Source organism: Camelus dromedarius, chromosome 4 (genome assembly GCF_036321535.1).
Source record: "Camelus dromedarius isolate mCamDro1 chromosome 4, mCamDro1.pat, whole genome shotgun sequence".
NCBI classification, from domain to species: Eukaryota; Metazoa; Chordata; class Mammalia; order Artiodactyla; family Camelidae; genus Camelus; species Camelus dromedarius.
In genome coordinates, this window is record NC_087439.1 from 79,577,332 (window position 1) to 79,592,056 (window position 14,725).

Below are 14,725 nucleotides of genomic sequence, written 5' to 3' on the forward strand. Positions count from 1 at the left end.
TCCTGACCTCACCCACATGGTGCCTTGCTCAGCTTTTCATTGCCATGTTCTTGAGCTTTCATATCAGCAGACTGGCATCTTCATGCACCAGAGCCACTCGGTTCCTCACTTGTTCACAGGGACCAACGTGGAATGAAGGCAACATACATTTTTTTTCAGTTTTAGGGTTGATGTTTGATTTCCTTCATGCCCGTTGCCCATTTTCTTTAACCTGACTTGATTTTCTTCCAGAACCAAGGTATAAGATATTACCTGTTGAAAGTATATATGAAAACAATGATGTTACGAAGTATGAAACTTTTCATTTGCAGTAGAACCCCCAAATTAGTTTCAACCTGTCTTTCAGTGCAAATTCTGTATAAAAAGAGTTGCGTACCTATCTATCCAACGTCTAACGGGCAGCCTTTCATCATACAGGCAACCATTTTCCTGACAGTTAATTTTTCAGCCCTTTAACTTCTACACTGGGGAGCAAAAGCAATTAGAATAGGTGGTGAATGGGGCTTACTCAGATCACTTTTGTGTCCCTGCTGCCAACCCAGGAGATGAAAGAGATTGGGTTTGGTATTTATTGAATGCCTCCAGCACATTGTTTGCTGAAAAGAAACTTGCAGGACATATGCAAGATACATGTTTTCTGAGAGCCTATATCCTACTGAGAATACACATGACCTGTGCCATTTCTAGGCACAGATGGATGTTAAATGCATGTGCTTTTCTGAAAGCGTTTCATGCATCACCCATTTGAGGCAGAAGAAAATTTTAGGAAGAAGAGAAAACTAAAGGGTCGCTTTTCTATCCTTGATTTGTTCTCACTGAGCTAAAATTGACGTACTGTGCTCAGTGACAGATAAGGCCATGGTAAGAGCGTGTTTCCTCCTGACCTCAGCTCTCTCATTGTCTCATCAATAGCTAGTAACACTGCTAGAAGTCAGAATGTCTGCAGATCCCATCTGGTACCTAATGGGTTTGGACCAAAGTATAGTCACTTAGTTACCATTTGTTTACTGAGCTCCTGCTACGTACTACATTGGAGGGAATATAAAGATGAATTAAATATAGTCCCTGCTCTAGAGAAAAGTATAGTTAGGAAAGATAAAATATGTACAAATAGTTATACAAGATAAAATATGGTGAGAGCCATTTCAAAGGGATAAACAAGGTGATCTGAGAATTCTGACAGAGAGATTCAGTGCTACCTTCACGACAGCAGGTAGCATTTGAGATGTGTCCTTCATTTTATACAAGCAAAAATAGGAGAAAGAATAATGTAAGATGGAAAGAATAATATGAGTTCAGTGCCTTTAATAAAGTTTTATATTTCTTACAGAGAAGAGCACCTTTACAGTTTTAAAAATCTCCAGTGCAAAAATGGGAGGAGGTGTGGTGGAAAGGAAGGTGGGTTTGGGGTTGATTCTTTGTACATGGATTTCACTCTGTGAATTACTTTTTAGATGGAATTACTCTGATAACCAAAGATGAAGCTTCTGGAAGCTCTGTCACAGCTGAGGAAGCCAAAAAGGTATTAGAGAATAACTCCCTGTTTTTAGATGAGCTATCACAGTGGATATTATTTTCTTGATGCCAGTTCTCCCTTGAAGAAGTAAGATTCTAAAGGTAACTAAATTAGCATATCATTCTTTACTCAGCCAACAGGCAAATTCCTTCCAGCTGTAGCATCCTGGTGGGATAAATTGTAATCCACTCAGCTTTCCATAGGCTGTGGTGATGTGTCTAGAACTCATCTGTAATCATAGCTCCTGAGGTCCATGGTGCACACCACATGTAGTCTAGACCCTGGCAAAGGCTATCCCTCCAGCCCAGTGATTCCGAGCCAAGCCACACATTAGTCACCTGGGGAGCTATTAAAAAAAATGCTGATGACAAGCACCCCTTCCTCTCCCCTGAGATTCTGTTGGTATGAGATGGGTTTGGGGCATGGTTTTGAGTTTTTAAAGCCCCTCAGGTGATTGTGAAGTGCAGCAAGGTAGAGCACACAAGTATTCCAACATAAGGCATATCCAGGTGTTTATAGTAAAATACCTCATGTATGCAGGTCCCACAGACTTCCTACTGACACAGTTAGTGGGCCCAAGTCTTCCTGCTTGGTGTATGAGTATTGAATCTGATTCAGCTATGAGCCAAATGCATGTGGCTGTTTATCTCAGTAACCCTTGATTATACTTCAGATTTCTGATGCAGTTTTAATGAAACTAAACTGAGTAGCTCAAAAGTATACAGTTTGTAACAGTCAGCATCTTTTACAGTTACTGATTGAGCTCGGTCCTGGCAGCTGTCAGTTAACGTGCTAAGCCTCTGCTTTATGCTGGGCACTGTGCTGGATGATAAGACAGCACCCCTGCCCTCTAGAAACTCAGTTGGTCACAAGGTAGCAGAAGGAAACACTGGAGACTCAAGAATTAACTACACACGCTAAGGGAGAGTTTGGTCTGGGACTGGTGGGAGCAAGGCTGGAAGTGTTCATCTGTGGCTAAATTCAAGGCAAATTTAAAATGCCTTGAATTTTCAGCTCAATAAAGGCATTCAGTAAAAACCATAATATTTTTTGGGAGAGAAGTTAGAATATACAAGAATTTTTATTAAGCCTGGTAAAAGCGTTTTGTTAAAGAACAGATTACAGCCCCTGCTTTCAGGAAGTAAGATCCCAGAATTTAAAACGCACACTCTGAGATGCTGATGACCGTCTCAGAACGGGTTCCACGGCATCTGTATCCCATCCTGCCACAGTCAGTGCTGAGTCCTGTGGGCATCAGAGTGTCATTCAACTGCTTGATTTTGTTTGTGTTTGTTGCTTTATACAATGGCATGATGATATTTACCCCCTGAACTAGAGTGTTACTCAGGACTCTCCAGAGAGATAGAACCAAGAGAATGTGTGTGTGTTTGTGTGTGTGTGTGTGTGTGTGTTTGTGTGTGTGTATGTGTATGGGGTTGGTGAAGTCTGATTTATTTTAAAGAATTGGCTTACACAATGGTAGGGGCTGGCAAATCTGAAATTTGTAGGGCAGGCCAGCAAGCTGGCAACTTTTAGGCAGGATTTCTGTGTCACAGTCTAGAGGCAGAACTTCTGCAGCTGATTGGATGAGGCTATCAACATTGTCGAGGGTAACCGTCTCTGCTTAAAGTCAGCTGTTGTAAGTGTTAATCACATTTACAAAATACCTTCACAGCAACATCTGGACTAGTGTTTGACTCAACAACTGTGCACCATAGCCTAACCGAGCTGACACGTAAAATCACATAGGGTGAAGGCTTATCAGTCAGCTTTTGCTAACAGGTAAAATAAGTCAAGGGAAATAATTTAATTTTAATCATTATTGCATTAAAAAAAACTGTCATCAGGTGAAAATTGAGTATGTGTTACAGTTTTGGAGGAAGAGGAGAGCACTGGTCTGAAAAAAGTTAGTTTTTCCCTTTCAGCGGTACATCTTAACCAAAGGCATCACCGCTGAGTGAATCCAGAATATTAGAGGGGGAGGAAATCTAAGGAGGAATAACATGCTTCTTGAAAATGTCTGAGGCTTATTCTTTGTTGCAAATGCAATGTCATCTTTAGAATTTAAGGGCACAGAGCCTAACCATCAGGATTTTTAATGTCTGATAATAAGCTACAGAGATGAATTTCAGTTAAGACTAGGAATGGGGTGGTGTCCTTACGAGACTGTAGTACCAGCAGAATTGATTTCAGTTGGTTGCAGTTTCAGACAACTCGGAAAACGCTGCCAGCTTTGAACAGGTAGAGAACAGGGTCAGCGCAGCGGAGTGGAGCCTGTTCCTGTGGCTCACCGTCAGTGCACGCTCGGTCTGGCGTGTCTGACTCGCACGGTTATGCCTGTGTGTGCTTCAGTGCCACGTGAACCCTTCATTTTTCAGAATGAAAACCCAATCCTTTATATTAAAAATGTTTTTAAGTGGCACCGGTTGATTTTCGGAGAGAAGGGTAGAAGGGAGAGTGCATCTACAGATGACAGAAGAATTGCCGAGTGGGGTTCTGGCTCACGGAAGCTGATTCCTTGTGGTTAAATAGGAGAGTCATGCTTCGTCTTCAGCTTTTTCTCTTAGCAAACTTACAGACGTGTAATCACTTTTGACCGTGCCCTGAAATGCTCATTTACACTGCCTTCAAAACAAGTTCGGTCCCTTTCCAAATAATCAATTAAGGAAACTTGGCTATAATCAGAGAAAGTGAAGACCAACTCTCATAGTCCACTTAAATTCTTTCAAGGTATTTACCATAAGTTATTTATAGTTAACAAGCTGTCACATTGTGTCTGTTAAATGTTGTTTGTTAATTTGAAAGGAAATAATTATCCAGGGATATCCATTTCAGATGAAAAATAAATCATAACTTTATACTTGTACATCTTAAGGGGAGCTATTTCCCTCTGATATAGTCTAAAAATGTGTCCGCTTTATGATTCTTTGAGACATATAGGTAAGTCAGCCTTGCTGCGGAGATAGAAAATTCTTTCATGACATAAGCTTAGATAGTTCTTTTCAATAACTGATACCCCTCATTTCATTTTGAAGCCCAGACAAATATTACCCCTCTTTACATTCATTTCTATCGTTGTTATAACCTGTCAGTTCTTTCACTTAACTTTTTCTAATTGTTACTGTCAGACATGCTGTTAACATTTGATGTTTGGTAAAGTCTTTTTTATATATATTTTTCTCCAGTTTTGTTTTATTTCTTTATATTTATTGAGGTGACATTGGTTTATAACATTACATTTCTGTGTACAACATTATATGTCAACTTTTGTATACACCACAGCACACTCACCACTGAAAGCTGAGTTTCCATCCGTCACCAGACCATTGAACCTTTTACCCATTTTGCTCTCTCCTTGACCCGTTTCTCTCTGGTAACCACTACTGCCTTCTCGGTCTCTGTGTGTTTGTTTTGTTTAGTTTGGTTTGTTCATTTTCATTTTTTTATATTCCACATAAGATCAAAATCATTTGGTATTTGTCTTTCTGCATCCAACTTATTTCACTTAACATAATATTCTCAAGGTCCAAAATTCAAGAAGATGTATACACGTCTGTGCTCACAGCAGCATTATTTATAGTAGCTAAGATATGGAAACAACCTACGTGCCCATTGATGATGAATGGGTAAAGAAGATGTGGTGTATATATACAGTGGAATACCACTGTCGTAAAAGAGAAGAAATATCGCCATTTGCAACAACATGTATGGGCCATAGTAGCTCCTGTGTACCCTTTCTCTGTCCCCTCATTCACAGGGCATGGCTCTGTGGTGGGAGGAGGTGTGGCTATTTATCGTGACACATTCCAGGGGCATCTGGGAAGTCCTTTGCCCCAAACCATAGTCAGTGAGAGACCTGGACTTGTGAAAGGTCAAGATAGGTTGATTCTTCATTTGAAGTTTATCGTCTTTATAAAAAAAAAAAAAAACTTTTTTTTTTTTTGAAGTTTCTCCTACTAACCTGTGTTAGGATTAAAACAGTGGTTCTCAGCCGGGAGTAATTTTGTTGGAGACATTTTTGGTGATTAGAGCAGGGGGCATGCTACCGACTCCTAGTGGGCAGAGACCTCCACAACAAAGAATGGCACTGTTGAGAAGCCCTGGGCTGGAAGAATTTAAACAAGCCAGATTTTTAACTAAGGCAGAGGATATCGGCTTATTTTGTATAGAATTTTTTTTCAGCTGGAAATAATCCTAATAATCTAGCTGAGTTTTTATTTTTAAAACTGAAAGCTTGCAGAGAAAAATGGTGCTTCTCAGCAGTTGGACAGTGGGAGCAGAAAACTGGGATTTCTTTTGTTGATGGGACTCGGAAGAACCCTCAGGTTTTATAGATGAAGAAACTTAGGGCTATGAGAAGTGAAATGACATGTCTGAGATCTTGTCATAAGTCAGTAGCCAGGAATCCAGTTGTAGGACTGACCCCCCCAGCCGTCCGTTCTTCTTACTCAGTGTTAAGAGCACAGCGGGAAAAAGAATTTATTCCTGGGGCTTTGGAGTATTGTTTCTCGTGGGATTCCAGGAGGCTGAGCTATGTCTAAAGAATCATTTGATACAAACTCTATGGGGAAAAAAATCATTATTTTAGCACTTGTTTTCCTTGTAGCCACCTAATCTAGCCTTCTTTATTGTTGTTGACATTTATTGATTTTTCCGTCTTAGCGTCATAGATGCTCAATGCTTAGCAGTCTGGTCGTTTTCCAGATGCTATCTGGAGAGGTGGAGTTGACTTGCTCAGCATCTCAGCAGGTTCATGGCCAGTGAGTGACTAGAACCCAGACCCCGGGCTCCTTCCATAATCATCTTACCCTACACCATGGCGCCACCTCTCCATCCCTCCCCCCTAGAGTACCAGCAGCCACACCTGCGTGAGGAACAGAAGCTCATGCTCCCTCTTTCAGAAGTACACCCAGTTTTCTGTGTGTCAGAGACCTTGTGAAGGAGCATAACTGCTGGCCCCTATTGGACCCCATGATATTTTCCTTTGTTCTTTTCCACTTTCCTTTTCTGCCTTCAATCTCTAGTATAGTTGTTCTATATGCTAGTACAAGAAAAGTAATAGTTAAAATATCACAGTGTTAACTTACATTTGTTTACAGCTTGATACTTTTAAGATACAATTTTTAAAACTTTATCAAGGATGAAGCATACATACAGTAAATGCACAAATCTTAAATGTGTATGCTAATAAATTCTTACGTATTCATATATCTGGGTACCACCACCCAGATCAAAATACAGAACATTTCCAACACCTCAGAAGGCTCCCTGACACCCTTCTCAGTCAGAACCCCCAAGATAACCACTATTCTGACCTCTGTCACTTGAGAGTAGTTTTGCCTGTCTTAACCGTCATATAATTGGAATCATGCCTTTTATGATTCATCCATGATGTTAAAATTGTTCATTCTTTATTGTAGCTATGTAGTATTCTCTTTTATGGTTATATCATAATTGATTCATCCATTCTTCTAACGTTGGACATTTTTGATTATTTCCTAACCTTGGCAGTTGTGAGTAAACATGCTGTGGGTATTATTGTATGTATCATTTGGTAGACACATATTGTGTGTATCCTAGGGCTTGGAGCATAAAGCCTACAGTACACAAAGCACTTTTGTGCACGTTATTTCATCTGAAAAGCAATATAATCCCATGAGATAGGTAGGGTCAGTAGTAGTATTCCCATTTTATTTTTTGAGGAAAACCGGTTATAGGCAGGCCAGGTGGCTTGCCCAGGGTTACTGAGGAACAGGCAGAGCTTGGATGGTGCTTCTGTTCCCCCACACTAGTTTGCAGAATTTCTCTGCTGCACTGTAGTGTCTTTAAGGCATGAAATCAGCATTAATGAAACCTAAGTGTGTGTCATTTTAGACAAAATACATGCAAATGGACTTTCATTCTTCCTGATACTTTTGTACGTCTGGATTATGGGTGATTCTTTGGAATCGCCTGATAGTGTTAGAATCAGCCCAGTGGAAGCCTTGTGTTTTTAATTTGGGGATAGCTCAGGGTCTGAGCACAAGCTGATTTTTAGTGTTTAGTCTTGTGGAGGAATCGGACTGGAAGCTTCTATACAGAGATTATTGATTCACTTTCTCTGCCTATGACCAGGCTTGTATTTCAGTGTACTTGAGAGGTAGTAGTTTATCCATTTTATAAAGATCTCCAAGCAAGGAGGTAATCCCAAGTAAATGATGGTGGTTTGAGGGTGGAGTGCTGTGTCACACAGGTGTTCTTTCTCTTTACTGTCTACTCTTTCAGCATATTGCAGAGAGAAAGAACATAAGAAAAGTCAGGAGTTGACTTGTGCCCCTTTCTGCTGCATTCAGAGAATCTGTTGCTTTTATTGAGAAAACAGGCCAGTCACTGAAGTCTGTGCTTTATCTCTAGCTTCCCTGTCACTGCACAGCCTGGAAATTACTTGCAGTTAAAAACCCTGATGATGAGGAGTGATACGTGCATGAGACCAGCCTCTCCCGGGTCTCTGGGGAGGATAATGGATGGCAGTCCCGGTTTGAGCCGTAATTTGCTTACACAGACACGTGAAGCAGATCTGCCAGGAAGCCAGTTGCAGATGTTTAGCACTTGGTGGAAATGAAGGGGAAGTTTGCTGCTGCTCCTCTCCTCAGAACCTGGCCTCGTCTCAGAGTTGTGCCACTGGTGTTTAACTGTGTATACCATGCTCACACCGCTCAGACGGTTCTATCTTCATTTACCCTGTAGTTGCAGTGTGAAGGGGGCTTTGCAGGTGGGGAGGGAATGGGAATTGGAGCCTTTAGGGGCTGTGTGCAAAAAAACATTAGGAATTCTCTAGATTCATCAGTAAGTACCTGCCATGTATCAGGTTCCTAAGGGATAATAAAAGATATAGTTGACATAGAATCATGAGACCATAGAGTCTGTATTTGGAAGGTCATTTGTGCCCCCCGCCCCCAGAGGTTTATGCTCTACTTTTTAGTCTTTGCAACCCAACTGGATAAGGCTTTATCCCCTTGCCTGATGTTCTTGATGTAGGGGTTAATGATAATGAGTAGGAGAGGGAAGGTACAAAGTAAAAATCATTTTTAATATTGATAATTAGGAGAATCATAAATAAAGATTAATTTGGGAATCTAAGAGCAGAGTTTAATCTTTAGATGTAAACCATATGCACATACATGTGTGGATTTCTTACTCATTTATCTCTGTGTGGCCCTCAGATATCTTTATTAATAATCAACCAGAATAAATAAATAGAATTAATGATATGGAGGCTGTACTACAGTTCTGTTCCAGACTGTGCTTCCATTGCTAGCATGTTCTGTCTCCTGAACTAGATTCCCAGCACTGAACATGGTCCAGTTGAGCGTCAGTAAAGGGTTATGGAAAGATTTATATATGTCTTTAGAAGAAGATAAATTCCCTAGTCTCTCAGCCAAAATTGAAGTTTATAAATGATGAGATGGTTTTGACTGTAGGGGAAAAAGCCCAGGAGGGAGGTTGAGTCAGAAACAAGCCGCCATGGCCCTGTCCATGGTGCTGACGAGGCACCAGCCAGTTCCGCAGGTGCTGTTCTCTTGCCTGCGTGTGTGTCCCTGCACATGAGTGGAGGGACAGGCAGCACTTGCTTCCTGAGACTTGTGCACAACCTAGTATTTTAATGGTGACTTTGCTTTGTGATTTGTCAAAGGGACATATTTTAGTCTAATTATAAATCTAAGGTTTCAGAGACCTCTACTGTGTCCACTGTACCATAAAAATCACAAAACTATAAAGGGAAGGCAGTTCTTGCCATGTTTTCAAGGAGAGAATGAGAAAAGTATGTGTGAGTACACCTTTCCCTCTTGGGTGGAGACTGCCGCAGAAGCATAGTGGCCTGGGGGTCTCACTCAGCGCCTGCGTGCTCCGTGCACTCTGACCCTGAGGATGCTCACGGGAGAGGCATGCCTCACCTACCACCTCCCCTTCCAACAACACCTACTCCTGCAGGCTTGGCTCTGCCACCATTTTAAGTCCTTATGCTGCCAGAAGATTAGCTCTGGTGTTAGGCTGGGAAATGGTTGATAGAACAGTTCTTAGATGCAGTTATCATGCACCTTGAAGGAAAAGAGTCCCCACTGCTATCTCTTGGAGGGACAGGATGGAGAGCAGGAGTGTTGGGAGAGTCTTAAGGGCACTCACATCCCTTTTAATCTGGGTTGCATTCTTAGATTTTCGCAGGCTTTGGTTCAGGGTCCTTGCTTTTCTATGTATCTGCCTTTCAGAAGCTCCATGTCTGGAACACTGATGCTAAACAGAAGTGTACATTTGAAGTTTTCTCATCCATTTTCCTGTTTTCAAACAATTTCCAACACAAATGAAAGGATTTCCAGAAAAGAAATTGAACAGCCTCCCAAGCTCACCCATTTTTGTGTTTCACATCTCTTAAAAGAAGTCCTTCCTTTCGCCTTTTTGTCCTCACTAGGGTTGAGGGATAGATGATTGTAATCTTTAAGTTCAGACACTTTCAGAAGAAACCGAGACATATTGATTTGGGGTGTTTGGTTCTTTTTTTAACCCTCATGAGTCCACATACCCTTTGTGGAGGCAGAAATGGGAATATCAGGTGTCTTCAGTGCCTGACGTAGGACCCTCCACCTGCCCCTTGCCTCGGCAAGCCATGTCATTTCCTCCCTCTTCATAAGAACTTTCTCTGACTAGTTAGTGTGGGCTCTTCAACCTCAAAATTGGTCCTCTCATCCAGGGCCAAATGGAGGAGAATATGTCAAGATAATGTTTCTTTTGGGCCATTTGCATGTGTTCCTCCATCAAAAGGGGCAGAAATGACCTTTTGGCATCGTGCCTGACTTTCTGTTCACAGTTTCTGGCCCTCAAAGAAAATGCAAAGGAAGACACAGCGGCCATATTTGAGGAAGGTGGTGATGTGGATGATTTGGTAAGTACTTTTAATATATACCAGGTGTTCTAGTGTTTGAAATTGCCTAAGCTGTAAATACAGCCACAAAGCCTGCTTATCATAGACTTGCTTCTTATTTGTGTTTTAATTTCTAACACACCAGAAGCTCTCCACACTGTTATTTATTGCCGTTGTAAATTTAATCAGATAAGTAATTTCATAATGGACATCCCTGTGCTCTGTGGTTTTCTCAGTTTATTGTTTACTCAGTTTAATCCTCTCCTTTGAAGGACTAAAAAAGAGCTGGGGGAGGCTATTCCTTTAGCAGCAAAATGTCATAATTTACTGAAATTGCTCTCAACCAAAATAGGCAATACAACATGCCGTTTTTGTGGGATGACAAATAAAAACAGCCTTTAAAAAGCCTAATTCTTAAATGTTCTCAATTAACAATGTAAACAGAATAGGCTGATAGGCACTTGGGGATTTCTGGACCTTACCCCACCACGCCTGGCAGCCTGGGCAGCTGTGTAGAAGTGTTGGCCTTTGTATCCATCTTTCATGTGTGGAAACTTCCTGCTTTTAAGCCTCACAGGACAGCAGTCCAGTCAGAACTTCAGCCTTTTTGTGGAGAAGTTCTTAGTACTGAAATGAAGAGATACTTAGAATTTAACTCTTAAAATAATTGACAGCGAGTAAGTGTGCAAGTTTATGCAGACTGCCAGTGAAGAGAACCGTTGTCAGTAAACTTCCTTCCCAGAGAAGCAGTGGTCTGGAGGTGGCCTGGTTCCTTTCTCAACATGCTGTTCCTGTTTGCAGCTGGACTTGATATAGATCACAGATGTGTGGGGAATCTCCAAGAGCTGCTGTCACGGTGGTGCTGAGAGTTCTACACGGAACACCCTGGAGGGGGCCATCCAAGAGAACCGGAAGCTCTGGAGGTGGTCCCTGCAGGTCACACGAAAGTGAATCACCTCATTCCCAGTGGAATGAATACAGACATGTAAAAGGGATAGTTTAGACCCCATGCAAGCTTATAAAGAGTCATGGTTATTTTCTCATCATCGGTGATGTGTTTTCTTTTGGGGTCTTATTGAGCTCCATATGTCACACTCATGCTTTGAAGTTTCTGGAAGATAAATTTCATCCTGGCCTGGTAGGTTGGTGAGGACTGCAGCCCTCACGAGGTTATCTCATCCAGAACTGTGACGTGGACACGGGTGGGTTCCTCAGTCCTCCCTGGAGGCCCTGCCCATTGTCTGACCCTCTAACAGCATCACAGCTGACAATGATCAAACGGTGGCATTAGTTTCTCACAGCAGAAAGCTGACTTTGGAGAACCATGGCCAAGGGCTGACCCATTTCTCTTTTTATTTAAGCCTTTTTAGTCACCAAATTACTTTGGCTGTACAGCAGACGGGGAGGGGGAGGGCACCATTCCCTGTGCTCCCGTTTGAAGCAGTGAGTTATGGTAATGCTCACATGAAGGAAAGACACCCACCCTTTGACATATCGCTGAGCTCTAAAAAAGCAAACTAACTAACAGAAACACAATAACTGAGAGATTCACTACAGTAGTTAGGATTCTATCATTTCATTACTCTACTTGCTGCTCTCACAGAAAGTTTGGTTGCGTTAAAACACTTCTTCCTTAATTTCCTAGTCTTTTCCAGCTCTACCCAAGTCTCCTTTCCTGTCTCTCTGAATGATGTTTCCTTTCCTAAAATAAAAAAATAGCAAGCCCTTATTTTTTCCTATCCTCACTTCTTTCCCGAGTTCCAGCTCCTCCTCCCTTGGTGTCATAAACTTCATGGTGCTCAGTCTCCCGTATCCTCAGCAGCCCCATAAATGACCATTGATTCACTTCATTTCGCAAACATTAATATTAAAGGCATCAATGCTTCGTTCCTCCCGTGGATTGCTGCTCATTAGTAATTGTCTGCAAAAGAACTCTTCAGTTTTGTGCTTAGACTAAAGACCCTCTGTGCCTTGACTGAAAATGGGCCTCCCTGAGGAGAGAGGGGCGCGGTCTGCTCTGGGCCCTAGCACTTCCCCTCATACCGTGCAGCTCCCCACTGCAAGCGACCCCAGTGAAGGATGTCATATCTTACTGTCCAGTTGCACAGTTAAGGCCCAGGGAAGGTTTGTGACCTGGATGAAACTGGGACATTTCACAGAATCAAGAGGGAAGACTGTTCTCTAAATTCCACGTCACCCTCGTCAGATCCTCCTGGCCGTATGAGTCCAACGAGAATGGCCTCGTAAGCATCCCTTGTCTTTGTCGGTTTGGAGAATTCTCTCTTGGAAACATCCATGTTTTCATCAAACGAGGAAAAGTTTGGATCAGGTTAACCCTTTGTGATGCTTTTTGATTTATGTTAGCACAGTGAGGTTGTGCTTCCCCTTACCCCGCTTCTACCTACGCTGTCTGACTACCTGAAGGAAGAAGCGAGTTCAGCAGGCTGAGGAGAGAAAGGACCAAATTAGTCACGTAATTTCTAAATCCACTTCCTGTGGGCAGGGTATAGGTGCTGGGCAGACTTGGTCAGAACTTACCGTTTTGAGTAGGGACATCATGTTTTAGGTGAACGCACCAAGGCCCCATTTCCCTGAAATTCAGTTGGCAGATCTGTAGGACCCCCAGGTGCTCTGCCAGCTGTGACCTGGGAGAGCAGCACGCAGTGCAGCATCGTCAGATGGCCACAAAGCCATTAGTCCCACAAACGATAGGTCTTGTGGGAACTGAAGTCGCTGTCAGTCTGTCAGCTTTGGTCCTCGGTGTCACTAACATTCATTGACTCACAGAGGAGGCAGAAGTAAAGGAGGGGACTCCATCCCAGTCACAACCCCAGCAGCCCCTTGAGGGTGTGTGCTGGGCTGCCCCCTGTGAAGAACCAGTTTTAAATTTTGGATTATGATCCCTTGCCAATTAATTTACATATAAAATTTAGACTTGGAAAAATCTTTGGAAAGCCATGCTGGGCATAGGCAGTGTTTCTTCTAGTCCAGGATGGTTTTTGAAAGTAAATGAACACATATATACTTCTGTTTTGAATATGCACCGTGCTAACGACTGGCTTTGCAGCTAATTTGGATTCAGGCAGTAGATACTCTGTTTGGTCCGCTGTCTCCCACTGGCCTCACTTTGTACTGCCCCCTTCTTCTCCCAGGGATTCTGGGTTCAGAACACAGGCCGGCAACTCAGTCAGAGTGGATGCCGTGAGGGGACGGTGTGGGTGAGGGAGAGAACACTAGGCCAGCCGAGCTCTGCATTCGAGTTCCCCTGCTGCTTGCTCTGGGGTCTTTGTCAAGGTGCTGAACACACCGTCCGGGCTTAGTATGGAAGAGCACCCCCCTGAAAGTACTTTGTACACTGTATTCTCGCCACATCCGAGAAGCGCGGCACAGGCAGCTGCTAGTGATTCTGTGGCTCAGTGATGTGGCTGAAGACCAATTCTTTTGGCCTTTCCCTTGTCTCATTCCCATTCAAGGCTGGAAAAAAGGTGGACAGGGAGGCACCAGCTGTGGCTGCCTCTTCCTTAGGAAAGACCGGGGTGGTCCCAATACAGCAGACTTCTTTTGGCAAAACTTTGCCACATGTCCAATTCTCGCTGCAAGTGAACCTGGGGAATTGAGAAGATCTACGTTATTTCAGCCACCCCAACTTGGGACAGGTCAGGGAGAAGAGGGTGGAAAGTGGGTTAGCCGACCGGCACTGCCACCCCGTTCCTTCGCTGCTGTGTAAACTCGGAGAAGTCACCTCCCTCTTCTAGACTTCCATTTTGCTTGCATATGGTAATTGGTGGGTTTGTTTCAGATTTAAACATAGTTAATTGAAGTAACACTTCCAAAACACAAGCTAGTGAGTGTTGGTAAACTCCAGGCCCCCCAGCCCTCCTGTTCATCATCTATCTTGTGTCACAGCCAGAGATTCTGTGGAAATCTCTGGATGAAGCCAGAGCAATTCCTGCGATCTGCCATAATGCTCAGGGCCTACAGGGGCTGGGGGCAGCGCTGGGGGTGCTGTCCCTCCCGTAGCCTTTTTACTGGGAGGAGTACAGCCCTTCCTCCCACCGTGACCACTGGCCCAGGCTTGGCAGCTGTGGGACTCAGAGGCGCCTGGAGGAAAGAGTCCAGACGTGGAGTTTCAGTTCTATAATCCAGGCTTAAGTCGTCTGCAGTCTGTGCCGTTTGGTGATTCCACAACTCCTTTTTCATTCTTCCTCTCTCTGTGCGAGCCTACCTTTTAATTTCCACCGAATACCGTGAATTAGAGCTCAGCCTAAAATCATACTGCCTGCATTTCAAATCCTGCCTCTACCATCGCCTGG

The 14,725-nt window shown here is 43.1% G+C and overlaps 1 protein-coding gene across 1 annotated transcript in view; it reads left to right on the plus strand.

The window, feature by feature from the left end:
* XRCC5 (X-ray repair cross complementing 5) overlaps positions 1–11,458 on the plus strand; it is an 81,543-nt gene extending 70,085 nt beyond the window's left edge. The window contains exons 19-21 of the mRNA XM_064485150.1: positions 1,455–1,522; positions 10,359–10,433; positions 11,214–11,458. Coding sequence (XP_064341220.1) covers positions 1,455–1,522; positions 10,359–10,433; positions 11,214–11,228 — 158 coding nt within the window. The 3' untranslated portion in view covers positions 11,229–11,458. The remainder of the gene's footprint in view (positions 1–1,454; positions 1,523–10,358; positions 10,434–11,213) is intronic.
* The last annotated feature ends 3,267 nt before the right edge of the window (positions 11,459–14,725 follow it).